A 15,419-nucleotide genomic window follows, 5' to 3' on the forward strand; every position below is an offset into this window, starting at 1 on the left:
TGGCAGAAGTGTTTTGTTTTTGTTTTTGTTTTTGTTTTTTTTTGCTCTGAATGCCTTCAAGGCATGACTGGCTGGCTTGTGTTGTGGGGATCGAACCACAGCAACCTTAGCCTGACTGCTTTGTTGAAGCAGCCCCTGAGCTAAGGGGCAGGCCCCCAAGGTAGCTGAGGTCTTGCAGGAGAGAAATGATCCTTGCTTAAACTGGGTCTTGTAGTGGAGATGTGCAAGTGGGCATCTTAGGATATATTTTAGGAAGAAAGCCAAACAAATTTGCTATTGTAAAGTGCCTGTGGAGTGAAAAGTTCAGAGTGATTCCTCTGTCTTTGAACAGCAGGGTAAAACAACAACCATTAAATAAGAAACACTGGAACATACTACAAGCTGTATTTTTCCCCTCCCCAAATTCCTGTGTTAAATCCTTACCATCTGTAAGGAATATGACTACCACACCAGAGCTTCCCTGGTTAGAATTAATTCTAAGAGTCCTGATACCTTTCTGAACCTGAGTAAGTTGATGGTCAATCTTCTTTTATCAAGTGTCCCTACTGTGGGATGCTTATCATTTTCAGTATTGAGCAAAGTGACACCCTGGTGACCAATGGTCACTTCTGAGATTCAGTTTTAAAACAAACTAGCTTCATCTTTTCCTCCCTTTAAAACAAACTAGCTTCATCTTTTGCTCCCCAGGCCCTGCCTTTCCTTATCTTTACCCTGGTTAAGGTCAGCTGCCTCTGAAGAGCCCCCTCAAAGCTTCTGTGTATAGTGAGTATTGTGGGATGCACCTCACCTGGCCACACAAGTGGGGCCAGTGCTTGGAGAGGAGGAGGGAAACACTCCTGACTCTGGTCCTTCACTCTCTCTTCACCTCTATGCACCCTTCACTTCCCAAATTGTTTCCAACATGAGCAAAGGAAGGACAAGACCAGGGATAAAAGACCAGGTTAAGAATGGTGAAACTTTAAAGCACTATCTTGAGTATGCAATGACTCATGGATCCAGCAGTGTAAGACTGCAAAGCAGCTTCATATTTCAGTAGGAGGATGGAATTAAGCAACTATTACAATGTGCACATGGAAGCAAATCAAAGAGAACACTTGATTAGTGAAAGTGAAAATCCTCAGTTAGAGGTTAGTTGGCAGTCTTCGACTGGTACAGTTTCTAGGTTTGTTTTACTGCTTAAACTGGGATTCAGTTTGCCTTTAGAGGAATTTGAAGCTCTAGAGTCACACAGTCTGATGGCTTCCTAATCAGAGAAAGAAATCTTCCCTTTATGGTCAAACCTCTTATTCAGGAGAGATTGACCAAAACATGGAAACAAATGTCACTCCCTGTGGTTGCCAGGGCTAATTTGTCTTTGTCTTAGTGTGAACCTGTAAGTCATAATGTCAGACTCAATAATGAGATATTTTTATTGTAGCTTGTCTTATTTTTAATTCCTCTGCTCACAGTGATCTGGTTACCACTGATAGCTTTTGTCAAAGGACAATATTACAAGAGTTTACTTATAGATGTAATTGTGTTTTTCCAAGTCTGTGAATCAGAGTAGCTTCTACTCTTCAAAACAGGAAAAGAACTACAGTGAGTCCTGTAGGAGGCACCTCACCTGGCCACACAGTGGGGTCAGCTCTTGGACAGGAGGAGTGAAACACTCCTACCCAGGGAAACACTGGGTAATAGAAAAAGAGTGGACTTAGCAATATGGCACAAAAAGCAGAAACAACAATAATAAGTTTAAGAGCTGGATGTTCCAGACAAGTTATTCCAGTTTATTTTTGGAAGGGCAAAAACAAGAGAGTATTTCCTTGTCTTGCAGATGGCTGCTTATTGGGATGTCCCATTTCAGAGAAAAGCAACTACATCTTTGTATTTGTTTCCTTACACTTTCCAGATTAATTATATTACATTTATCTTGAGTGGTAGATAGATAGACATTAGCATGCCTCAGAGACAAAAGGTGAAGGTTGTAGACTAGCATACATTGCCAATTAATCAAAGAAAGACTTCATTTCCTAATACAATTATAATTGTATGTTGAGTATCAGACATAAAGCAATCCTACAGAGCACAGTGACATCTTCAAGGTACATTCCTTCTGATACCTAACCATATGGCCACCTAGCTCCAGGAGGAGGCACCTTGCATTCTTCACTGCCATACCTACAGCCCAGTGTCAGGAATGGAACTGCTTTTTAAACTGGTTGAGATTTGGAGTTGGTTTAAATTAGGGACTTATTCTTTGTAAACTTCTTGTGTAACTAGAGCCCCAGGGAAATACCAACCATCTCAAAAAGGACAGAAAGACATTGTGCAATTGCTATTTCATAACTTCTAAGTAAAATTTTGTGACTTCTATGTAAAAATGTTGATAAGCATCATAATTCTCCAAGTTCCCTGAACACCAGAAATAACTTCTGTGTGCTTAAAAACATTTCCAAATTCCCACTTGTGCAGGTGCCTGCAAGGCACTGCCTGCCTTCTTGCTTGAAGGGGTAACTCTCCCTTTACTGACTTCACACTGAGTTCTACCTTATTTCAGAAGGGCCTATACATCTTGGTTGAATTCCTTCCTCAAGGGCACAAAGAACCAAGATCCAAGGAAGTAAAGAGCTGGTTCCTCATGGTAATAGTACCTGGATTCCCAGTCACTGCTCCATTTTGGTTTGGTTCCATTTACTGGAGCATTGTGCCAAAGTTGTGTTCAATAAAATTGTCTCTAATACTTGTGTTTATCCTTTGGGCACTCATCTAAAACCCTTGAGAGAATATGGCCCACTAAGGGGAAGGCAGTAAGGACTGTCAGGAGGATAACACCAAGAATGGTGTTTGCTTCTTAGCCAAGGTCTTTATCACCCTAAGCCACTGAATAAACAAATAAAAACTAAGCATTTCTAGTTAGGAAAAACTACAAATAGTCTCTGAATTCAGAGGAGAGTTAACAGAGTGGTTTTTATGCTTGAGATCAGAATGTATTTTCTTAGTTTTCAGTTTGAATGTCTCTGGTTACTCACTGGGTGTTTTGTGACCACTCCAGGGGCTCATATCACAAATATGAGTGTTATTTTCTGAATATTACAACAAATCTATTCCTAGCTTGTAGAGTTTCAAGAATAGGGAAATTTATAAATACTATAACTTTTAAAGACAACAAATAGGACTAGTATAGGATATCTAAAAAGAAAATAGAATTTTCTACAGAGATATAATTGTTTATATCTGCCCTGAATTTTACTAAAGATAATCATAACAAGCCTATTTGTTTCAAAATACAAGTATGGCAAGAACATTAATTAACCCCATAGTCTTTTTTTAAAGTCTCTTTCCAAGGAATTTCAAATTAGACTTTAAAATCCTATGCAGCAAGGAATTCCTGTTTAGTAATTGACACTAGATTTTGCCAGCAATACTTACAGATTTGAGTGATTTCTCTTTTTTTTTTTTTTTTTTTTTAGATTTTAGGATGTTTCTTCCATAAAATCATCAAGCCCTTAGAGCCAAATACCAGACAGTCTAGCCTTTGGTAAAGTAATTTTTCTTATTATGTCCTATTTTAAAGAGAACAATTTTTTTTTTTACTAAATTCATGCAAGTAGTTATATTGCCATGAAAAAGAGATGACTCACATATAGTTTCTGAATTTTAGAACAAGTATCTGCTTTAGTTTTGAAGATTGTAGTGGTTGATGCATTGTCTCAACTTGGCTAGATGACTCTGTGTCGTTCAGTGGGGGCACCACCCTGAAGGGCAGGGAAGGTCCGCCCTGGGGCATGATTTGTTCCGCCCTAGGCCAGGGCAGGTCCCATCCTGGGGCATGATTGGTTCCATGCTAGGGCTTAACATGCCTGCCCCAGAGTGACTCAGCACAAAGAGACCATATAAAGCGGCTGAGGAAGGAGTCAATGTTTCACTTCCTCAGAGCAACTTTAGTCTTCACATTTGGCTTGGACTTCACTGCCTGGCTTACAGTGCAGACTCTTCAGCCTTTGGCTTGGTTCATTCAGCGTCTGTCAAAGATGACTCTTCATCTTCCATCACAGACCCATTGGCTGACCGATAGAGACTTGCTCTAAGCACTGTAGTGAGCTTCAGACCTTGGAACCGAATCCTTCAGTCTGGAGTGTGCAGAGTCCCTCTGCATGCTTCCTCATCTGACTCTGTGGCTGACTGTCCTAAGCCAATCTTGTCCTTCCTTAATGTTATGGATTACTCAGAATAGGAACCAGATCAGCCAGATTGGAATTTGGAAAGCTGATTATTAATGAGCTTAGGCCAGCCCCCAGCCAAGGAAGCAGGGGGGTTTAAAACCTGGAACCACATTCCATTTGGTAAGCAAATTCATTGTCTGACACACAATAATGCTTTCAGGGTCACTGTGACCACTAGTCAAACTACATTTCCTGGGGCTTTCTTTTAGTTTCTGGTTATCTTGCACCTGTGTACCTGCATGCAGCCTTGCATAGCCCGAGGTTACAAGAAGTTAAAGCCCATTTAATTTTCTTTTGAACTCATCCCTGTAAGCTAACTTTGTTAACAAGAATTGGTGAGGGTTACAGGAATTGGTGAGGTAGGAATTTTATCTAGCAAATGGCAAGAAACAGCCACTATTTACTAAACAACCTAGAACGTGGATGAATATATATTTACACAACAGAAAACACAAGATTTACATTTATTGTCTAAAATGTGAGTTGGCCCGTTACACTTATGCATTGTACATCTTGTGTTGATATCTGATCCTTATATTATATCCGTTCCTCTAAGTAAAACCCTGACTAATACAATGACAAAAGTATATGTTATCAAATTTGTCTAAGTTATAGGTAGTTTAAGAAAAAAGAGCAAGTTTCTTGAGTCTAGAAAATAGCATATTAAGTGATAATTTTAAGCCCATAAAAATTATTATCTTATTTGTTTATTCAGCCCTATGTAATTAGTTCTTAGTCTACTTGATGCTGGGTTCCAGTTACTTGAACTAATCAGTATCATATAAATTCTGGAAAATTGTAATCATTCTCATTGTATGATTTTACCAGAATGTGTTACACATCAGAATTCTTTCCATGAAATCCTTGCAGAGGAAACATCATAGGATTATAATTGCTTGGAAAAGCTTTAAGCAAAGCAACACAATGAGATAATTAATGGACTGTGAAAGACAAGCTTTAAAATCTCAAGGTTAAAAGTCTGAGGAGAGCTCATTATGAGAGAACTGACAAGGAAATTTTGTCATCTGTATGCCCTCAAGTATTTTAAATAGTCACCAAACTTATGACTAGTTATACTGTAAAAATATAGTTTTAGGACACATGATATAATTTTGGGACACTGCTATAATTTTTTTTTGTAGTATTGTGGATTGAAACTAAGACTTTTATACCCAGCACTATTATTATTTGTTATTTTGGGGTACAGCATCTCACTAAGTTGCCCAGAGTAGGCTTGAATTTGTGAGCCTTCTTTCTCAGCCTGTCAGAATGCTGAAATTATGTACCTCTGTGCCTGGGTAGAACATATATGAATAGCATGTCCATACAATGTAAAAGTTATTTCTTATTTTATATTTTCCCATGAAAATTTTGCATGTTAAATATTTCTGTTTAGTTTACTATCTCTTTTTTACAAAGAGTGAGAATATATTATTTTGGTATATTTCAAAGTATGCAAAATGTGGAATTTGATTTGGCAAACTTGTCAGAAATGTCACAGGTTAAATAGGATCACATGTCAATGTGAAACAATATAAAGTGACAAAAGAAATAAGTTACGGGGGGAGGCAAAGTAAACTGTTTTGAAAATAGAGACACCTCACGTAGGGGTAGAAGAACCCAACATGAGGCAAAAGCAACTGTATTGAGAAAACACAAAATCTTTGCTTCCTAGGTAAATTACTTAAGAAGCAGAGAGAAACTTTTACATTTTTTCAAATCAATAGTCCAACAGAACAGAAAATTAGCTTGTAGCTTTACACTAATACAGTTTAGATACAGTCTCAAAGGGCCAGCCAGATAGCTCAGTGGACTAAAGCACCTGCATAGAGAACAGAGGCCTGGGTTTGACCCCCAGTGGGTGGTGTCAGCCCCACCCCCAGGGCACTCTGAAATGGCCAATAAGACTGGGCATAATGTGTGCACCTGTAATCCCAGCGCTTGGGAGGCTGAAAACAGGAGGATCACTATGAGTCTGATCTGTATAGTGAGACCCTGTAGACCCTATACTAAATACATAAAAAATTAAAATGAAAATTAAATAAATTAGGTGTAGTCTCAAAGTCAATAAGGAATAGAGTGCATATAGCAGATCACCTTTATGTTTAAAAAAATGCATCTTCAATAAAAGGGAAAGGCAAAAGGTAAATACTGGCTATCACTATTGAGAATAAGAGCTCTTTTTCCAGATATTGCTAATATATTCAAGTTTTCTACAACAGTAATCTATTTAAAGCAAATTAAGATTGATATATTTTATAATTTTGTCCAGTGTTGTCATTGATACTGTAACAGAGGTATTTATGACCTCATTTCATGGGGCATGAAGAACTACTTCCCACAGGGCATGGCAATGAAAGCTCAACAGATCCAAAGTTGTTTATTCATTCAGTCAAGGAGAATGCATTTCTTCTTTCTCCCTTGTAGATTTAATCACCAAATTCAGCAATGTAGCAGGATACAAAGTCAACACCAAAAAGTCAGTAGTATTTTTGTACACAAAGAATGAACATGCTGAGAGAGAAATTAGGGAAACCATGCCTTTCATAATAACATCCAAAACATGAAATATTTAGGAATCAATCTCACAAAGGATATAAAAGACTTATACAGTGAAAATTATGGTATTCTGAGAAAAGAGATTCAAGAGGATTTGAGAAAATGGAAAAATGGTCCATGCTCCTGGATAGGAAGAACTAACACTGTGAAAATGGCCATACTCCCAAAATTGTTATACAGATTCAATGCAACCTGGATTAAAATACCATTAGTATACCTCACAGAGCTAGAGAACACTTTCCTTAAATTGATCTGAAACCAGAAGAGACCCAGAATATCAAAAACAATCCTTGGAAACAACGGAAAGGCAAGAGATATCACAATCCCTGACCTGAAATTATACTATAAAGCTACTGTGATAAAATCAACATGGTTCTGGCATAGAGACACCCCTGAGCATCAATAGAACAGATTAGAAGATGCAGACATAACTGCAAACACACTCAGCTACCTCATCTTTTATAAAGGGGCCAAATAGGCTCACAGGAAGAAAGATAGCCTTTCTAATAAATGGTGCTGGAAAAACTAGATTTTCACATGCCAAAGGCTAAAACTAGACCTATTCCTTTCACCATGCATAAAGCTACAGTCAAAATGGATCAAATATTTGAATATTAAAACAGAAACTCTAACTCTTCTGTAGGAAAATGTAGCTAGAAATTGTAAAGACATAGGGATAGGTAGAGAACTCATGAACAAAAGCCAACCTGCACGTGAAATACTTCAAACAATCAAAAACTGGGATCGCATCTTTTTGAAAACTTTCTGAAACGAGTAAAAAGATAACCCACAAACTGGGAAAAAAATTATAGCTGAGTGTCTCCCCCATCAAAGGCCTTCTGTCTAGAACACATAAAGAATTTTAAAAATCAGGACCCCCCAAATTCAAAGACTCAACCCAAAAAATGGCATCTGAGATGAATACATACTTCAGAGGAAGAAATTACAAATGGTAAGTAAATTTACGGGAAAAAATGTTCAACATCATTGGTCATTTGGAAAATGCCAATTAAAACAATACTGAGATTCCATCTCACCCCAGAAAGAATGGCTAACATCAAGAACTCAGCCAATAATAAATGCTAGAGAGGCTGTGAAGAAAAACAAACCCTTCTGCACTGTGGGTGGGAGTGCAGACTGGTACAACTACTATGGAAATCAATGTGGAGATTCCTTCAAAAGCTAGGATTGGAGATTCCATTCAAGCCAGCTATTCTCCTTCAGTGTATTTTTCCAGAAGAACTGAAAACCTCAAGCCACAGCGATATATGTACACCCATGTTTATAGCAGCATAATTTGTCATAACTAAATCCTGGAAACATTGCAGATACCCATCAACTGAAGAATGGATAAAGAAGATGTGGTATTTTTACACAGTGGACTCAGCTATAAAACAGGATAAATTTGAGTCTCTTGTCAGTACATGGGTGCACCTAGAGAACATACTCTTAAGAGAAATAAATTAGACCCACATGTGCAAACATCATATTGTCTGCGTAGTGTGAGAACCTGAAAGAGAAAAATGAAATCTGAAGGGTACAATAGATACTGGGAAAAGGGAAGGAACTTATTCAAAATGAAAGTGTTACTGAGTTGAGGAGAAGGACAAGTGAGGGAGTGGGGGAAAGAGATTTATCTATGTGAGCAGAATGGTTTGGACAAATGCACTGTGCATTTCTGCTGGTCTATGGAAAGAAACAGTTAATGCTTAATTTGTTTCATCTTCTTTTTTTGATTGTTTGTATTTTTCTCTTCTTAATATCTTATACATTTATTTCTTCTTATAATACTACATGCACATATCTGGTAATATGAATAACTGATTGGATGACAACACTATGCATTACAACAAATACTGTGAAATTCATATTACTTTGTATAAGTGAAATCCTTTATCACTTGTAATTTTTTCTGTTTTAATTCTAATTTGTACTCTTTTTTAAAGTAAAAAAGTTTAAAACATGAAGAAAAATGTGGAAGGAGAAGCAGGAGAGTGAATGTTAGGGTGGTGAGCCGGGATGGGAGAATGACCTGGCCATCGCTAGTTCTCAAGGTAGAAGAGGTCCAAGGCATGTGAACCAGAATGTGGGACTCCTCTCTAGAGCCTGAAAAAGGGAACACATTCATGACACATAGATTCAATCCCATGAGAACCTTTATGACCTTGGAGCTACAACACCTCATGATAATAACTTTGTATGTTTTAGACCATAAAATTTTTTGTGAAGAGTTATAACAGCAATAGGAAAATAAACTTACTTCCCACAAGCCTGCTGCAAGCTTTCCTGTTGCCCTTAATGTTGGGTCATGTTCATAAAGGATCAAGGCTATGCAATTAATTTGGGTATGAGCATCAGGCAACTAAGCAAGCTCTTCCCTCCCAACAGAGTCATTGTAAAAATGCAATTCCAATGGACATTTGTTGTGTCCACACTAAAAGAAAACAGCTAAGAAATGTTCTTCTCCTGTCTGTGTACGGCCCACCTCACCCAGCCAGGATGCTTTCCTTGCCATTTCTTCTTGGCTGGGTACACTGCACATTTCACCCATTTCCTATGATTAGACCATTACTCATAGTGGAGTGGCTGGGAGGCTCTTGAGAAGCTCAGAATCTTCTTAGAAAGTGATGATCATTACAGCTCATGGAGAATTTGCTTCATTTTCTAAATGAAAGAAAAGAAAATCACAAGTCACCAAGAGAAAGGGAACACGGTGCTTAAAAGAGCAAGCTCCATCTTTATTTACTAATCACTGTGACCCTGAGAACAGGAATTAATTTCACTAGTTGTTTCTTTATCCTTCCTACCTGTCAATGTCCCTTATTCAGGATATTTACACCCCATCCTGATGTTCATTCTGTTGGATGAAGAAACCAGTCTAAGCGCTTCCACAAAAGCTAAGAGGGAGGTACAGTATTAAAGCTGGACTTCCTGGCTCAGAGGTCCTAGCTTTCAAGTTTGGAACAGAGTTATATGCTCCTTTCAACTGCAAAACCTAATAGCTTTTTTTTTTTTAGCTTCTCCCTCAGGTAAGACTCCATGAGCCTGAGTGCAGTCTATATCCTAGAAAGACAAGAATAAAGGAACCTCAGAAAACACAAGGAAAAGGTCCCATAGCTATTTGGTTACAGCTAGCTAGACTTGGAAGATAAACTCCAGGAAGGCAAGACACTGACTTTAACCTCTTTATTACATTATAGAAGTGATCCTAGCACCTGGAAACTGTGATATCTGAAACCCTTTTGCAGTGTATTGAAGTCAGTATCCAACAGAATATCCATCTCTAGGAGGACAACAGGGGCCAGAGAGAATGTATAGGGGTGTGTTGAGATGGTTTCCATTCATTTATGTTGTCCTATCATTGGGATACAGCTTCCCCTTAGGTCAAAAAAATTCAGGACCCAAGAGTCTGTAGCAGTTCCATATTCCTTTTCCTAACCTCAAGGTATTTTACAAGAGTTAAACTGCTATGCTGAAAGTGGACACAAATGCAAGAAGGATCTGGTGAAAGGTCTGCCTCCCCTCATACCTGGAATTTCCTAATAGCAGCACTGGAACTTCACATACTGTCAAGTGTACCTATCATCCTCTTTGCTCTCCCCAACCCTGCTTCCAGATAACTGAACCTCAGTGGGAAGATTAAAACTAGGACAAAGCATCCTAGTTCCACTTCTTCAGTCTGTCCTAAAAAGCTTTTAAAGACAAAATCTCTCAAAGGTCAAGAATACAGAAAAGTCTATATTGGCATTTGAGAGATATAATCAGGTATATTTCTTAGTGTAAAATACACAGTGTCAAGGGAACTTTCTCCTCTTATTAAAAACAGAAACTTTATAGCTCATCACAATTGCCATAGTGAGAAACGATGGCCCTTGTGTGGAGCTGAAGACCCTAGCAGAAAAAAAAAAATGGATGGCTCTGGCAAGAAGCTTCTCCTTGCTCTTGTGAAACAGGAAAAAGTTTCATGTCTGTAGGCTGAGGACTGGGAATTATTAACTTTTTAACCACTCACTCCTACTGGGGTTGTGAGTGGAGTACAGGAGAGAGGTATTGCCACATTATACAAGTGAGATATATTCGAGGAAGGAGACTATTACTGTTTGAGCAAGAATGGAAAGCCAGACACCCATCCCCTCTCGTAAGTCCTTCAGGCTGTCCTGAAGTACAGTTTGTAGACTCCTTCTGCTACTTCCAGTAATCCCTGGATCACTTAGAACAGTGCTAGAACATAGGTATCAGTAAATGTTAGTTATTATTTATAGACCTACAAACAGAACTACTTCAAACTTTACTTTTGTAGGTACAACCTAGGATATTCTGAGCAAAATTTTCACATTCTTCAAACTATGGAGGTTTGTTTTCAGGAGCAGAAGCCATTGAAGTCTTCTGATCCCTTCCCTGGTGACAGACAGAAGAGTGGAAAGAAAAAAAGAGAGTTGTGAAGAAGAGAGATCAGATAGGACCAGAGCTTACTATATGAAGCCTTTAAATCTCTTTTTATTCTGCATGATATAAATTCAGGTCACATTTACACTTACTAAAAGCATCATTTACAAAGCTCTCTGGAAAATCATCTGGAAGAGACAAGGAAGTGATTAACCTCATCCTTGGCACCATAACTTCACCCCTTGGAGAAGCCAAGGAGCTGTCCCCTTTCAGCAGCCTAGGAACTGGGTCCTGGGATCAGTAGGGCATGACAGGCCATGAAGAAAGTCAACAATGTCATTGTTAAAATGCTCTGGGATGGGAGGTCCTTTTTCCTCAAATTTCACTGTGATTTTAGCAGAGGTTTAATCTCCTCAGATCTGAGCTGCAAAAAGTTACAAAGTATGGAAGTTACCACAGGCATGCTTAGTAATTAACATAATATATATATATATATATATATATATATATATATATATATGGAATAGGAAGTGGGGAGTTCACACACATCCCCAAATAATCCACAATAGGTTTCTCAGGTCACGTATTTAATTCATTGCACAACTCTGGGGGAAGATGGTTGGGTTAATCACCCAATGAGGAGTTCATGATGAAAGCAAACTTTTGCCAACTGCTCCTATTCACCAACTGAATGGTTCCCTAAAAGAAGCATTGGCAAACTGAGGTGTTACTGTGTTCCATTGTTTCAAAACTATTTTAAAATATATGGGGTCAGGAAGATAGGCCAGCAGCATAAGCACCTGCCTGGCAAGCACAAGGTCTTGAGTTCAATCCCTGGTACCAAAGGAAAATAAAGTAGAACAAACTAAACTAAACTAAACTAAAATGTAGTTTGTTTTCATTTACATTGCTAGTTTCTCTCCCTTCATCAGAAAGAAAGTTCTGTCCTTTGTTTCTTCTTAGTAAGGGAGAATATTTTTTTCTGTAAGACCTATGGACTGAGTCACCTGGTCATTCTTGTAAGATCATGATAGCCAATGTATTCACTATGGTTATTCCCTAATTATTCTGTTATGCAGTTTTAGTTTATTTTTCATTGAAAATGAAAGTATTTTTCATATGTAGTGTTTTTAAATATTCCTTTATTAGTGTCTACTTGTATTACTTTGTAGAAGAAGAAAAATATTTAAATATTGTAATAAAGAAGGAAAAAGACATAAGCAAGGAATGGGAGGCAGGATATAATCTCTGCATGTTTGAAGACTGGACTTGGGTCACCTTCCTGGCTTCTCCCACAGCCCTGGGCTTGCGAAACTCTGTCAGTAAAGAATTCCAAGAAAACAAGAAGGAAGGCAGGTGTGACCACCAGACCACTGCAGGAATCCATTACCCTGAGGAAAGCAGTGTTTCCCTCAGGGTTGCCCTCCAGTAGGGCGATGGAATCAGCAATGCCTGGCTAGGCCTCCTTTGAAGCAAGACCCGCACTTACTGAAAGTTCTCCAGGTACGTGACTGTGCTGCACTCTGGGCTGGAGGTCGGGTATGAGTCAGTGGTGCAGTCTCAGTCCCAGCTACCTCCAGACCCACACCAACGGTTGCCTTTAGATCACTGGCTGATTCCAGTAGGTCAGTGGTTGATTCTAGAGGAGGCAGAAAGAGAAGAAGAGCTCAAGGTCCCTCCTGAGAGTGCTTTACCACACCCTTCCCATTCCCAGCTAGACCCTTCCTCTGGGGAAGACGTGGAAAGGGAAGGGGTCCCTGGTCCAGTGTGGTTGCACAAGTCTCTCTTCCCCATCTGTGCAAAGCTGGGCAGCTGCTACTGCCCAGGGCCCACTCAGGGGTCCCTGCCTGAAGGGCTCAGCTCAGCAAGGAGGAGTTGATGCTCTGCCTGACTGAGTGTTGTTCAGACTGCAGCAGAAGAAAGGACTCAGGGCTCCCCCTCCATAACCTTTGCAGGTTCCTGAAAGCTGGAAGTAAAACTCAGATGGGAAAAGGACCAGGGGATACAGGGAAAGAAAGAGGACATATAAAAAATTAAGTATGTTATACATCTATACCAACTCCCCTCACTGGATGTGCTATGAACATCTGCTAATAAAATTTTAAAAATAAATAAAAGTAAAAGTAAGGTGTTAAAGAGCAAGGCAAATGGCTATTTCCAAATACATGCAAGAATGGAATTGGGTCTAAAAAGTGTGACTGTGACTATTTTTCCAATCAACAGATTGTGTCCAGGACTCCATTTGTAGAGTCCCAAGAGCACCCAGTCCTGAACCCAGAGACTCATTCACCGCATCAGCACCAGAACCATGACGGCCCAGGGAGCGAAGAGCAGGGTCTCTGTGGCCTGGAGTGAAGACTGACGTTCCGTCGGTGCAGCAGTGTGGAGAGAGGGAATGCCCTGCCACAGGAGCTTATCACTAGCTCTCTAAGGTTGTCGCTGACCTCCTCCCCTCTTCAATCAGTCAATGTTTGCAATACTTAAGAAATACTTTCGTCGTGGGGAATCGGCGCGTGTACATATGACATCTGGATCTGTTTTATTTCCCTTTCCCTCCCCTCTCCACTCCCGCTTTCCATCTGTACAAAGTCTTTCTCCCTGTTTCCCATCATCTGTCCTTTATTTCACTGCCTAGATGTTTCTTATACAGCGACCATGCTATATTTAACCTCCTGGGTCAGATTTTTTCAGGGGTCTCGGGGTGCATCCGTTTTTCTACAGCCATTTGCATTTATACTTCTTTTTAATCAATTTTTTTTTCTTCTAACATGCTCTTGGTGTATATGGATAGCATTCCTCATGGGGAATCAATCACATACATTACACATCTTAGTTCTGTTTTCACTTCTTCCCCCTGCCTCTCATTTTCTCCTCTTGGTCCCTTTTCTTTTCACAAAAAATCTCCCTCCCTACTTTCTACAATCGATCTTTTATTTTGCTCTTTATGTGTATTTAGGGTTTTTCATATAACAGAAGTCATGCCATATTTAAACATGTGTGTCTGACATATTCAGTTCACATTGTGGTCTCAAGTTCCATCCATTTTCCTAGAAATGACTCATGTTTATTCTTCTTTATGGCAGAAGAGTATTCCATTGTGTAGGAATACCACCTTTTCTGTATCTTTAGCTAATCTTACATGATTTTGCCTTACCTTTCATGTCACTGCTTCTTCCAGTTCCACTTTTATCCCCTGTTCAGACTACAACTCTTCTTCCTGAGTGATAGTATGGATTTGATAACATTCTGTTGTCTGTATGTGAATGACTTGCAAAACTCAGACCTCCCCTACAAAATCCAGACTAACAGATCTCCCACTAGGCATGTATACATTCAAAATTAACTCAACATGCCTTAAATTAAAATCACCAAGTTACAACCCAAGCCTGATATTCAACCTGTATTTTTTGTCTCTGAATAGCTTCATGGTTGCTGAGTTTACCAGTTCAGAATGTTAGAGTCACACTTAACCTCTCTGGATACTTTAATATCTAGATTTAATTATTCCACAGACTTATACCACTTTGGCTTCGTCTACTTTATCATTTAAAGCTGCCTCCCCTTGTCTGTCTTCACAGACACTGTGCTTAGGTCCGCTCTCAGGCTTTTGCAGTTGGATTGTGACCAGCCTTCTATTTCTGCCTTTATGTCCAATTGTTTTCATACATCTATTTGCATGCCTCTGTAAGAGCATGCTCCTGTGAAATGAATTTGATGTCACCTCCCTGTATAAAATTTTTCAGTGGCTCACCATGACTGTAACAATTGCCAAAATGCTACAGCTTTCATCCCTACCTGCATCTCTGTCCTTTCCTATGTGCTATAGCCACTTCCCCAGTCAGGAAATGAGTCCATGTCTCCCACTATTTGAATCTGAGCAGCTTGTAAGACATCTCATGGCCCATAGAAGGTGCAGAAGTAGCTCTGTGCTAGATATAAGTTGAGGTTTTGAGGCTGTCTGTCCTACATCTACCTCAGCCTTGGAAGTCTGCAAGGTGCCACTTGTGATCTGCAGGGAAGCCTGACACAGAATAGCAAACGTGTGGCCCTGCTGCCCATCACACCAGCTGATGGCCTCAGCTCACAAGCTGAGTTGCCTTTGATGGCTCTCTGACTACTCAGGCATGAGTGAGCTCAGCCAGGACCACAGGGACCTACCTGATGGGACCCATCTAAATGGGCAGCCCGGGGCCTGCGCAATAGCTCAGTAGAATAAGCACATTCCTGGCAAGCGCAGGGTCCTGAGTTCAATCCCCAGTTCCGCAAAAAAAA

At 39.6% G+C, this 15,419-nt stretch overlaps 1 protein-coding gene across 1 annotated transcript in view; it reads right to left on the reverse strand.

Annotated features, from left to right (window-relative positions):
* The window catches only part of LOC101579641 (serine/threonine-protein phosphatase 2B catalytic subunit beta isoform-like), a 20,972-nt gene that overhangs the window by 2,236 nt on the left and 3,317 nt on the right, over positions 1–15,419 (reverse strand). Inside the window, 1 exon segment of the mRNA XM_012513816.2 lies at positions 4,822–4,878. Coding sequence (XP_012369270.1) covers positions 4,822–4,878 — 57 coding nt within the window.

This window comes from Octodon degus, unplaced genomic scaffold (assembly GCF_000260255.1).
Source record: "Octodon degus isolate 3935 unplaced genomic scaffold, OctDeg1.0 scaffold00018, whole genome shotgun sequence".
Classification (NCBI taxonomy): Eukaryota; Metazoa; Chordata; class Mammalia; order Rodentia; family Octodontidae; genus Octodon; species Octodon degus.